General features: G+C 42.3%; 1 protein-coding gene across 1 annotated transcript in view; it reads left to right on the forward strand.

The window, feature by feature from the left end:
• LOC125484189 (interleukin-12 subunit beta-like) overlaps positions 1-9,728 on the forward strand; it is a 31,658-nt gene extending 21,930 nt beyond the window's left edge. Inside the window, exons 3-6 of the mRNA XM_048601844.1 lie at positions 969-1,059; positions 3,325-3,509; positions 7,188-7,354; positions 9,582-9,728. Of these exons, the coding sequence (XP_048457801.1) occupies positions 969-1,059; positions 3,325-3,509; positions 7,188-7,354; positions 9,582-9,728 (590 nt within the window). The remainder of the gene's footprint in view (positions 1-968; positions 1,060-3,324; positions 3,510-7,187; positions 7,355-9,581) is intronic.
• The last annotated feature ends 2,085 nt before the right edge of the window (positions 9,729-11,813 follow it).

An 11,813-nucleotide genomic window follows, 5' to 3' on the forward strand; every position in this document is an offset into this window, starting at 1 on the left:
TATACACTGTGTGTCAGTGGTGGAGGGAATATTTATGGATGAATGAGGTGTGAAACAAGCAGGCTGCTTTTCCCAGGATGATATCAAGCTTCTTGAGTAGCACCACGTACCTCAGTAGCATTCCCAAATGGTCATTATCCACATGAAACTTAAGTGCAATATTTTGCATTTCTATTACATAGGTTGCCTATGCAAGTTGCAGTAAAAATGCTATGGGATTGGAATAGTAAACTAAAAGAAGATTAAGGAGCCTGGATCAATCATGTCACTGCAGCCTCATTGCTGTAAGGAGTGCCTGCCTTTTCCCAGTATCCTCTCTTAGTCATCGGTTTTGCTGTCCTGATGCAGCAAGTTATTATGGCTTGGTACAAACTGATGGTTGGGTTGGACCAGATGTAGGATCTTTCACTTGCCTATGGTTTGACCACGTCGTTAAAATTCATTCACAGGATGAGGGCATCACTGGCTAGGCAGCATTTATTGCCCATCCCTAATTGCCCAGAGTCAACCACATTGCTGTGGGTCTGGAGTAAGGATGGCAGTTTCCTTCCCTAAAGGGCATTAGTGAACAAGATGGGTTTTCCAACAATTGACAATGGTTGTCATTAGATTCTTAATTCCAAATATTTTATTGAATTCAAATTCCACCATCTGCCGTGGCGGGATTTGAACCCAGGTCCCCAGAACATTATCTGGGTCTCTGGATTAACAGTCCAGTGATAATACCACTAGGCCGTTGCCTCCCCCAAATTCTGTGATACATACTGGGAGCAGGAAGTGAATACGTGACAGGACCTTCTTGATCAGTAGGTGAATGAAGGGTTGTGGGGAAAACGCAAGAAAGTAGATATGAGGAATGTCGGATCAGCCTTGATCCTATTGAATGGCAGAGTAGGTTCAAGGGGCCAAATGGCCTACTTGAGGTCTAACAGGGGCCAACAAGTGAAAACACTCTTTTTGTCTTCCAGTACGTTGTCGTGCCCGAACATTCGATGGTAACATCACCTGCTCCTGGCAAACCCGCAGTGCAGCAATCTTCAAGCTGAGGTACTACAAGAGGTATGTAGGACAAAAAAATACTGTCAATACAGTATACTGAAAATCCATCTCGGTCTCACTGCAAACAGACCCATTGTTTGACTTAAATAGAATGGAAAATGTTGACTCAATTAACTCTGAGTTGCATCCCCAATTTATATTGACTAATTTTGTGCTGAGCAATGTAAATCATTCTATTTTCTTGATGGTGTATTGTAAAGGTTCATGGAGACACTTCAGAGCTACGTGCCTCTATATGGCAACCCTAAGATGGCTGCCCTAAAAGGCTGGTTTTCAAAGCTTGGCCTCACTGCTCTCTTTACAGTTCCTTCCACTACAGACATAGAGGTATACAGCATGGGAACATGTTTACCAGGTTTCTTCAACTGAACTAATCCCATTTACCTGCATTTGGCAATCTAATAGTCATAGAGTTACACCACATGGAAACAGACCCTTTGGACCCAACTCGTCCATGCCGACCAGACATCCTAAATTATTCCAGCCCCTTTGCCAGTATTTGGCTCATATCCCTCTAAACTCTTACAATTCATATACCCATCCAGATGCCTTTTAAATGTTGTAATTGTACCAGCCTCCACCACTTCCTCTGGCAGCTCATTCCATACACACACCACCCTCTGTGTGAATTATTTGATTTTTATTTGCACTTCATTGCAATCTCCTTTGGTGGGTTAATTATGGAACCAACTTAGCTATGTTTCATTTCATCCCATCTCTATCTGCTTCTTCACCAATGACCCCAAGCGCTTCTACCTTGTGGTAACGCCAATGTCTTGGAATTGCTTCCATCTCCTGGTTTGCTGTGCTCAAACATTTCAGTCCAACCCCTCTCCCTATAAACTTGCCACTTTTCAACAAAAGACCCTATAGATCATCTCTGTTCATTTTATTATTTTCTGAAAATCATCAAAGGAAGCAGGATTTTGTATTTCAATCCAATCGTTCCTACCTGTAGAAAGCTCCAAAGAACTTTGCATCCAGCTCATTTTTATATTTAAAATGTAGTCACATTTGTAATGGGGAAACACAGCAGCCATTTTGTGCAATGCAACTTCCGCAGATCAGAATAAGATAAACAGCCGGGTTTTACTCACACTGGCTGAGGGATAAATTGGACACTGGGGAGATCTTGCCACCTCTTCAAACAGTCCCAGGGAATTTTTCTTGTGCAATGGCTTGGTAGAATAGGACATAAACATTGCTGCAAAGAGGCACAAAGGCAAAGTTTTTCATCTTGCACTCGTCAGGACAGGGACACACTTGAAACAGACTTGGAAAAAGAAACGTTAATTTATACAACAAGCAAAGAGGGTACAGGCTGGTTGGGCCATTTTTGGCATGGAGGTGCAGTGAGAACCATTAGCTGTAAATTTTAATTCTTAGAACAGGCTGGTACATTCTCATTGGCCAGGCTGTTGCCAGGTGGTTTGCAAGAGATTGCATTGCCCCCTTTTTTTAAAAGTAAGAGGTATGATATAGAATCATAGAATAGAACCCCTTCTGTGTGGAAGCCGGCCATTCAGCCCATCAAGTTCACACTGATCCTCTGAAGATCATCTCACTCAGATCCACCACCCCCCACCCCAATCCCTGTAGCCCCACACTTCCCATGGCTAACCCCCCTAGCCTGCACACTATGGATAATCTGACACGGCCAGTTCACCTAGCCTGCACATCTTTGGACTATGAGAGGAAACCGGAGCACCCGGAGGAAAACCCACACAGAAACAGGGAGAACGTGCAAACTCCACACAGACAGTGGCCCAAGAGTGGAATTGAACCCAGGTGCCTGGCGCTGTGAGGCACTGAGCCACCGTGCTGCCCCTGTGTAAAATTTTGTTTCCTGACATCAAAGAGCCTTAATATATGTAGCTCCTGGTGCATGGAAGTGCATCACACTGTGAGCCTAGTTGATTATCTTAAGTTGGTATCTGGTGTAACTCTTAGCACAGTCATGATTATTCAATAAATGATTTCCAATTGCACAATCACATATAATGGTGGTTATTATGTTCTGAGGTTTGTAATCGCAGACTGATTGAGCTTAGCTTGCCTGTCTTTTGCCTTGCAGTAAAGATGAATACAATCTCTGTGATCTCTTTAAGAGTTATATTAGCAACACTCTACCAGGTATTCTAAGAGTAAGAAACGCATGTGCAGTTAATGTGGTCCCAACTTGCAGATATATTACCCTTGACACTCATTTTTCTTCCTTAGCCTCCATTTACTGAGATAATCCTTTCCCACTCTTCTCTTTTCCAGAATTCCAGACAGCAGCTATCACTATTTGGATTACTCCAACTCTGGAAATAACCATAGTTACAATTTCACTGTGGACAACTACTCACCTTATGCAGAGGAATACAGCCCCTATATTTTTGTTGTGGAGGCCATAAACAGTGCCTCTTACCAAAAGCAGCAAGTTGTCCTTCATGTGGAGAACATAGGTAAGTCCCTTCATGTGCAGCCTCAGAAATGGGAGCGGCTGGGTAATTGCAGATGTCTGCACAAATTGCGAGCTGCAATGCCCTGAGGATGTGGTGGAAGCACTCGGGTTTCTTTGGAACAAAAGGGACTTCACAATGCCCTGTCAAATCACAGAATCATGCAGCACAGAAGGAGACAGTTCAGCCCATCATGCCTGTGCCATCCATTTGGTGCTGCTCTCCTGTTCTTTCTCTGTAACCCTGCAAATGTTTCCTTTTTGATGTATATCACCAACTCCATTTCGAAAGTTACTATTGAATCTACTAGTTACATCCTTTCAAGAAATACATTCCAGAGCAACACTGTGGCTCAGTGGTTACCACTGCTGCCTCATAGCATCAGGGACCTGGTTTTAAGTCCACCCTCAGGTGACTGTGTGTGTGTGTGTGTGTGGAGTTTGCATATTCTCCCCATGTCTGCATGGGTTTCCTCCCATAGTCCAAAGATGTGCATGGATTGGCCATGCTAAATTGCCCATAGAGTCCAAGGAGGTGCAGGTTATGTGGATTAGCCATAAGAAATGTGGGGTTACAGGAATGGTGTGTGTCTGGGTTGGCTGCTCTTCGGAGGGTCAGCATGAACTTGATGGGCTGAATGTTCTGCTTCAAGACTGTAGGGATTCTATGGGTCATAATGTTATATACTTTGCTGTACAACTTTTTTTTCTCTGGTACTTTTGACAATTGTCTGAAATTTGCATCCTCTAGCTATTGGCCTATCTGCCAGTAGAAACTGTTTCTCATGAAAAGATCTCCACTAAATCTTTCCTTAACCTTCCTGGCTCTTGAAAAGAATATTGTCAGCTAGTTGCTACACATAAACAATTTTTAACATGCTTATAATTCTCCTCTGCACAATCTCTTTCACATCCTTTTCAAAGTGTGTTGTTCAGATATCCTGTCTCCTTCAAAAAGTTACTGTCAAGTGGATACCCAGTCATTGAGTATATTGAAGGCTGAGATTGATTGGTTTTTAGACTCAACGAGGATGACAGGAAGGTGAAGGTGAGGGGGAAGAGCTTTCACAATCTTATTAGATATCAGAGGAGCCCGAGGAGATAAATAGCCCAGTCCATCATGTTGAGGTTCTACAGGATGTTGATGAGGCCCAATCTGGAGTATTGTGTGCAGTTCTGGTCACCCTTTACACGAAAGATATTATTATGGTGGAGGGGGTTCAGAAAAGATATACCAGGAATTTGCCAGGAATGGATGGTTTGAGATTTTAAAATAGACTGGAAAGGCTGGGACTTTTCTCACTGGAGCATAGGAGGTTGAGGGGTAATCTTATTGAGGTTTATAAAATCATTACGTGAATGGCAAAGGTCTTTTCTTTAGGATGGGGAAGTTCAAAACTAGCAAGCATATTTTTAAAGGCAGGAAGAGAAAGATTTAACAAAGACATGAGGGGCAACGTTTTTACACAGAGAGTGCTTTATGTATGGAATGAACTGCCACAGAAAGTGATGGATGCGGGTACATTTACAAAAGACATTGGAGAAGTTCACGAATTTGAAAGGTTCGAAGGGGTATTGGCCAAATGTGAGCAAGTGGGGCTAGTTTAGTTTGGGAGCATGTTCAGTATGGACAGGTTGGATCAGAAGGATCTGCTTACATGCTGTATGACTCTATGACTCTACGCTTCCCATTATTATATTCTGGCATTGTTTCCAGCACCTTTCTCAGGCACAGAGAGCAACAAGGAGGTTTAAGGACTTGGCAGAAGTCGATTTGTTTGCACAAAGTGTTGGGAGGCAGTAGATGCAAATTGGAGGTTCTGAAGCACCACAGCACATTTACAAATTGAACTCAATCATTTGCACAGTTGGTGGGATGGTAATAGAGATGAATGATGATGAAAAGTCTTCAGTTGCCTGAGAAACAATTGTTCCACTGCAACTACTGTCTCGTCTGATCTATTGCCAATTCCAATCTCTCCCAATCTTTTTTAACCCTCAGCTGTCAGGATACGTAGGGATAGTTAACGATATGCCCACTATAGTGTTGGCAATCAGAACAAGCAAAGAGTAGTTCTGGGGAATAGGCAAATTCTGAAGATGAGTAGATAACTACTCCACCTGCAACCACCACTGTTTCTTTAATAGCAGCCAGTAGGATGCAAATACCAGAGTATAGGACATTTCTTTAGGATAAAGAGAGTCCTTAAGACCAGACAAGACCATCTTTTTTACAGAGAGTCTGGCACAAATCACACATCAAAGCCCCCATGCTCTCCCTGTTATGCTTGAACAATACCTCAGGAATATTCACACTGGCTCAGTGGTTAGCACTGCTGCCTCACAGTGCCAGGGACCCGGGTGAAATCCCTGTGTGGAGTTTGCACGCTCTTCCCATATCTGCATGGCTTTCCTCCCACTGTCCAAAGATGTGCAGTTAAAGTGGATTGGCCTTACCAAATTAACCTGTAGTGTACAGGCGAGGCGGGGTTGACCATGATATATGTGGGAATAGGATGGGGTTTTGGGTCTGGGTGGAATGCTCTTTGGAGGGTCATTGCAGATTCGATGGGCTAAATGGCCTCTTCCAACACTGTAGGGATACCGTGAACAGTTTTGGCCTCTTATCTAAGGAATTGGAGACAGTCTAAAGATGGTTCACTAAGCAGATTCCATTATGGAGGGGCAGTCTTCTGAGGAGAGGTTGAGTAGATTGAGCCTGTACTCTTTGAATATAGAAGCATGAGAGGTGACCTTCTTGAAACATACACGATTCTTAGGGGAGTTGACAGGATAGGTGGGGAAAGGTTGCTTCCCCTTGTGGGAGAGACTAGGATCAGATGACATATTGTCAGAATAAGGGATCACCTAGCTTAAGGCAGAGATGAGGAAGAATTTCTTCTCTCAGAAGTTAGTGAACCTATGGAATTCTTTACCACAGAGGGCTCTAGAGGCTGGGGCATGAGGTGAACTGATGGCTGAGACAGATTTTTAATCAGGAAGGGAATGAGGGGTTAAGGGGAAAAGGCAGGAAAGTGGAGTTGATGATTATCAGATCAGGCATGACCTCACTGAATGGGCATCGCTCCATTGTGCACATGATGTATCATGTAGGTAAAGTAATGATGAGGGGTTAAAATCCTGCAGGGCCCTCTATAATAGTGTTATCGATATCAGACAGACTGCAGTAGTTCAAGAAGATACCTCACCACCACCATCTCAAGGGCAATTAGGAAAGTAAATGTCAGCAATCCTCCCATCTCATGAGGTTTTTCTAAAAAAAAAGTTTGTCTTTTTTGCAGTTCCAGATACTAACTCATGAAGAGTTGGATCCTTGCTCAGTACTTCGGTTCCTAAACTAGGCCTGTCAAGCAGAAAGATACCGCCCTGAATGAAGTTAATATGAGACAGTTGAAATAGTAATCCCTCCATCACTACCACTAAAAATTACACCCTCTTCACTATTATCCCATTACTGTCTATGTTTGGCACGTTTCTTACATTTGAACAATGACTACATTTACCTCATTGTTTGTAAAGGGATTGGAACAAGTACAGATGTGTAAAGGGCTATGTAAATGCAATTCTTCCTTTGGCATTGGAAACAATTGAATGTTGTTTCTTGCCTGCTAACTGAACTGTGACGTCGATATTTATGTGTTATTTTTCCCTTGTGAAACAGTTATACCAGACCCTCCACAGAATATCACAGTTACACAAGTGGGAAACAATTCTTGGAATGTCTCCTGGCAGTACCCATGCACCTGGATTGAACCTTATTCCTATTTTCCACTTCACTTTGAGATGGAGTACAAACTGAAGAAGACTTATGGCAAATCAGTCACAAGGGTAAGTGAAGTGTATTATAACTGGTGACTGGGTGTAAACAAATGCCTTAGAATTCCCCAGGGGTCTGTACCGGGAGGTTTGCTTTACTGGGTATAGATTAATGAACTAGAAGTTGATACGGTGCATAATTTCAAACTTTGTGGATGATTTGAAACTCAGGAGCATTGTGAATCATAAAGGTGCAAGGGGTATAGACATAAAACAGGTCTGGCAGCATCTGTGAAGGAAAAAGCAGAGTTAACGTTTTGGGTCTGAGGAAGGGTCACCGGACCCAAAACGTTAACTCTGTTTTTTCCTACACAGATGCTGCCAGACCTGCTGAGCTTTTCTAGCAACTTGGTTTTTGTTCCTGATTTGCAGCATCCGCAGTTCTTTCGGTTTTTATTAAGGGGTATAGACATGTTGGTGAAATGAGCAGGCAAGTAGAAGGTGAAACTTAGCACAGAGAAATGTGGAGTGATTTATTTTGTAGGAAGAAAAGGAAAGACAACATAAAATTCTAAAAGATGTACAGAAGCAAAGGGATCTAGCTGTATATGTGCATGAATCATTGAAGGTAGCAGGACAGGTTGAGTGAGTGTTTAATAAAGTTTACAACATCCTATGCCTTATTAATAGGGTCATAATGTGCAACAATAAAGAAGTGATGCAGTTTAACTTGAATAGAACACTAACTTGGCTTTATCTCGAGTTCTGGGCACTGCCCACGTGTGAAGGCATTGGAGAGGGTGCAGAACAGAGTCGAAAATGGTTCAAAGGATGAGGAATTTGATTTAAACAGAAAGCTTGGAGAATTTGATGCTGTCTTCGTTGGAGAAGAACGTGGAGATTTGATAGAGATACACAGATATATCTGGATATCTAGATAAAGTGAACAGGTAGAAACTGTTCTCATCAGTCACAAGATTGAGAACATGAGGGTACATATGTCAAAAGGAGTAATGAAGTCAAGAGAAAATACTAATGCAATCAGAGAGCTGTTGCGAGCTGGAAGGCATTGCCTGAGGGCATGGTGGACACAGGTTCGATTAAGGCTTTCAAGAAGGAATTAGATAATTATCCCAAATAGACAATAGGCAGGCTTACAGAAAAAAGCAGAGCAGGCTTACAGGTGAAAGCGAGGGAGTGGCACAGGAGAAATTGTTCCTTCAAAGCCAAAACAGCTCAAACAGCTGCTGTGCTGTGGCAGATTCATGATTCTGTTTCTGAACTGCCCTATATCCCCACATCTCCCCGGACCCTTCAATGGAATGATAAATACTGAAGGCATTATAGAGATCACCATTAACCAGAAGCGGAACTGGCCCACATTCTCACTCGCATTTCTCAATTCAGGCTTAGTGTAGTAGACTCATCTTTCACTTGGATGCTATCATGATGTTGTTCAAGAAATGCAAACCAGGCCATAACAAGTCACTTGATCAGAGCCCCTGACATTGGACATAATGGTCCACCCCTTGACCATCACTGCAATGGGTACGATTGTCAGGATGCACTGCAGCAACTCACTAAGGTAAGTGCATAAGTCCCCTTGCTCCCCTGTAACTTCTAATACTGAGATAGTTGAGAACAGGAAAGATGTGGGCTACAGGGTATAGAAGTGTAACTAATGGGATAGCTTCTTCTAAGAGCTAGTATAGGCATGATGGGGTGAACAGCTTCCTTTACTGCTGTGAAATGGCATCCAGTTCCTCAAATGTATCTTTCCCAGGTTCCCAAAGTGGCGGTCCTTCTCACCTATTTGAGATTTTCAATCATCAGTCTGCAGAATCATCTTTCAGGTCACTAGATTAATCTTGTCATTTCTGTGGCTTGGTGGTGCCCTCTGTTATAAACCATTCTATAGTGAATGTTGAATTGCGGAATATAGCCACACTTGGCAAGGTCATCTGGAAATTGCTCTGGAGAAAGTTAGTATAGAGATTTGGGTGGGGAGCAGCTAATGATTAAAAAAGAATGAGGATTAGTTGTGAGGTGAGTGGTTATTGCAAAACTGTACAGACATTGCAGATAATCCAAAGAACTGTGGATGCTGGAAATCAGAAACTGAAACAGAAAGCACTGGAGAAACTCAGTAGGTCCGGCAGCATCTGTGGAGAGAAAGCAGGGTTAACGTTTCAGGTCCAGTGACCCCTCTTTAGCTCTGAGAAGGAGTTCTGATCTGGAGTTTGAAGGGGTGTGTTAATGTGGATTTTTGACTTTAATTTGCTTTTGTATTTCCCATAAGGTTCAGATAGACGGCCTCAGCAAACAGATCGAACCCTGTCCAGCTGCAAAAGTTCGCAGAGTTCGTATCAAAGCAAAGGACAGGTTCTTAAACTCACCTTGGAGTGAATGGAGTGAATGGATCTATAACAAACGTGTAGGAGTTTGATTGGAAATTTTGTTTCTCTAGATGACACTTAAAGTTTAGAAAAAAGCCACCTAAATCTTCAAAGAGACAGATTTTCTTTAGCCATTGGCCTATAACAATATTCCAACCAAGCAATGATTGGCCAGTTATGGCCCAAAACAATTGGTCAGAGCAGTGTCATATTGATGTCAGGGCAACTGCACAAATTATATCACCTTCAGGTGAAGGATTGTCCTCTTGACTTCATTCCAATCCATCCACCAATTATCTTAATCTATTTTGACAGAAATATTATCCATTCTATCCAGGCTCCACATAGTTTTATTCACCTCTATTAAACCTCTTCTCGCTCTCCATTCTTTAAAGGAAAGCCTATCCCATCCTTCCTCTCAGCCATTCCTGGCAATATCCTCATAAGTCTCTTCCTTACCTTTATCTAGGGTGATCACATTGTTCTGTTATGCACTGGGAGAATTGCACACAATACTCCAGCTGTTGCCTAATTAGTATTTATATAGTTCTTACCTAATTTTCAGGCCCATATACACTGTGCCTCACTAGTTAACCCATCCTGACCACCTTATCTCAGGGTCCTTTTCAGTCCCTGTTGGAAATCCATACTTGATGCAGTCCTGCAACAGATCAGCCACTTGTTTCAGGAACCCAACGAGCAAATTGGTGACGCAGCACTTGAGACAATCCTGGAATCAGAATCAAATGTAGATCCCAAACTGAGGAGATGAACTTCTCTCCTACGTACTATCTCTGGCTAGTTGCATGCAATGGTCAGTCAGTTGGACGATCAGCCATGAGCATGAAGAATGGCGGAGCAGGTTCAAAGGGCCGAATGGCCTCCCCCTGCTCCTATCTTCTATGTTTCTATGTGGAGTTGCAATTGGATATGGTGTCACTGCAGGACTTTGACCTAAACAGAATCGGTTCACCAAGAGATAGAACCATGCAATGTTCCCAAAATGTCTATGGAGTTGACTCTTCATCTCATTAAGAGACCTGGAATGGACAATAGATGCTGCTTTATCATCTTTGCCCATCCTACTGTACAAATAGAACAAAGTTTGGCGCAGGAACAACAAAGATTGGCTGGGAAATCGTCTCGTGACTGTAATAGTAGATTGGATCTGGACCCCTGAGCTTAATACTGGACCCTAGATTTAAATGTTAAGACTGGGGAACCCAAAATGTGAAAATCTCTAAAGGCCAACATCTCTGACTATATCAAATATTTAGTGGATATACCCTACTGCAAGCTTCTAAGATCAACAGCAAAGAAAATCTGTCTCTTCAATAAAATTATGATTAAATGTCAAGGGAAAATAATATTGAAAGCCATTTCAACCAAACTAAATCTGAACCATTAAGGAGTAATTTCAATTTAATTTAATAATGTAAAATTTATAAAGGATATTTATTGCAATTCATTTCAATTGAACACACAGCTCTTTAGTCTGAAAGAATTGTTAGTTAATTGAAGTATATTTAAAAGTTAACTGTGTTATATTTATTTGGTGTTGTTCCAGAATAGCCATTATTTAATGAACATCCGTTAGTTCCCACTTAGGACTATTTAATTTAATGAGATTTACTCTGATAGCTGCATTTTCAATGCAAGGTATCAAACAATGGCACCTGTTCCACATTACGTCACAACAGGTGTGACCGTTTTTGCACTGCAGGTCCTGGTTTGTGACATGTGCCTTTGATCAGAGTTGGAAACACTGAGTGAAATTGCCAGCTGCTCAACCCTCACACGCAAAGAAAGTAGTGCTCTGAGCTGTAAAGAGTTGCTGTGAGAGCTGTGGTCATTGTGATCAGTAGGGGACTGATTGTTTTGCTGGCTCTGTGCCAATGTGTATACAGTCTAACAAGGCAGGACACAGCCTTTCATTAAGGTGCAAGCCTGCCACTGCTCTCTCATGAGGGCCAAATTGATGTAGAGTGGTTTAAATTATGCCACCGATAAGAGAAACTTGGACTGGCTTTGATCCCAGACAGACTGGATCCCTGGGGCACAGCCTATAAAAGAAACCATCTTCCTCTAGTCAGTGAAAGGGAGACCCAGAAAAGTTTCTGAGATAACAAGGTGTA

This window comes from Rhincodon typus, chromosome 1 (assembly GCF_021869965.1).
Source record: "Rhincodon typus isolate 14 chromosome 1, sRhiTyp1.1, whole genome shotgun sequence".
NCBI classification, from domain to species: Eukaryota; Metazoa; Chordata; class Chondrichthyes; order Orectolobiformes; family Rhincodontidae; genus Rhincodon; species Rhincodon typus.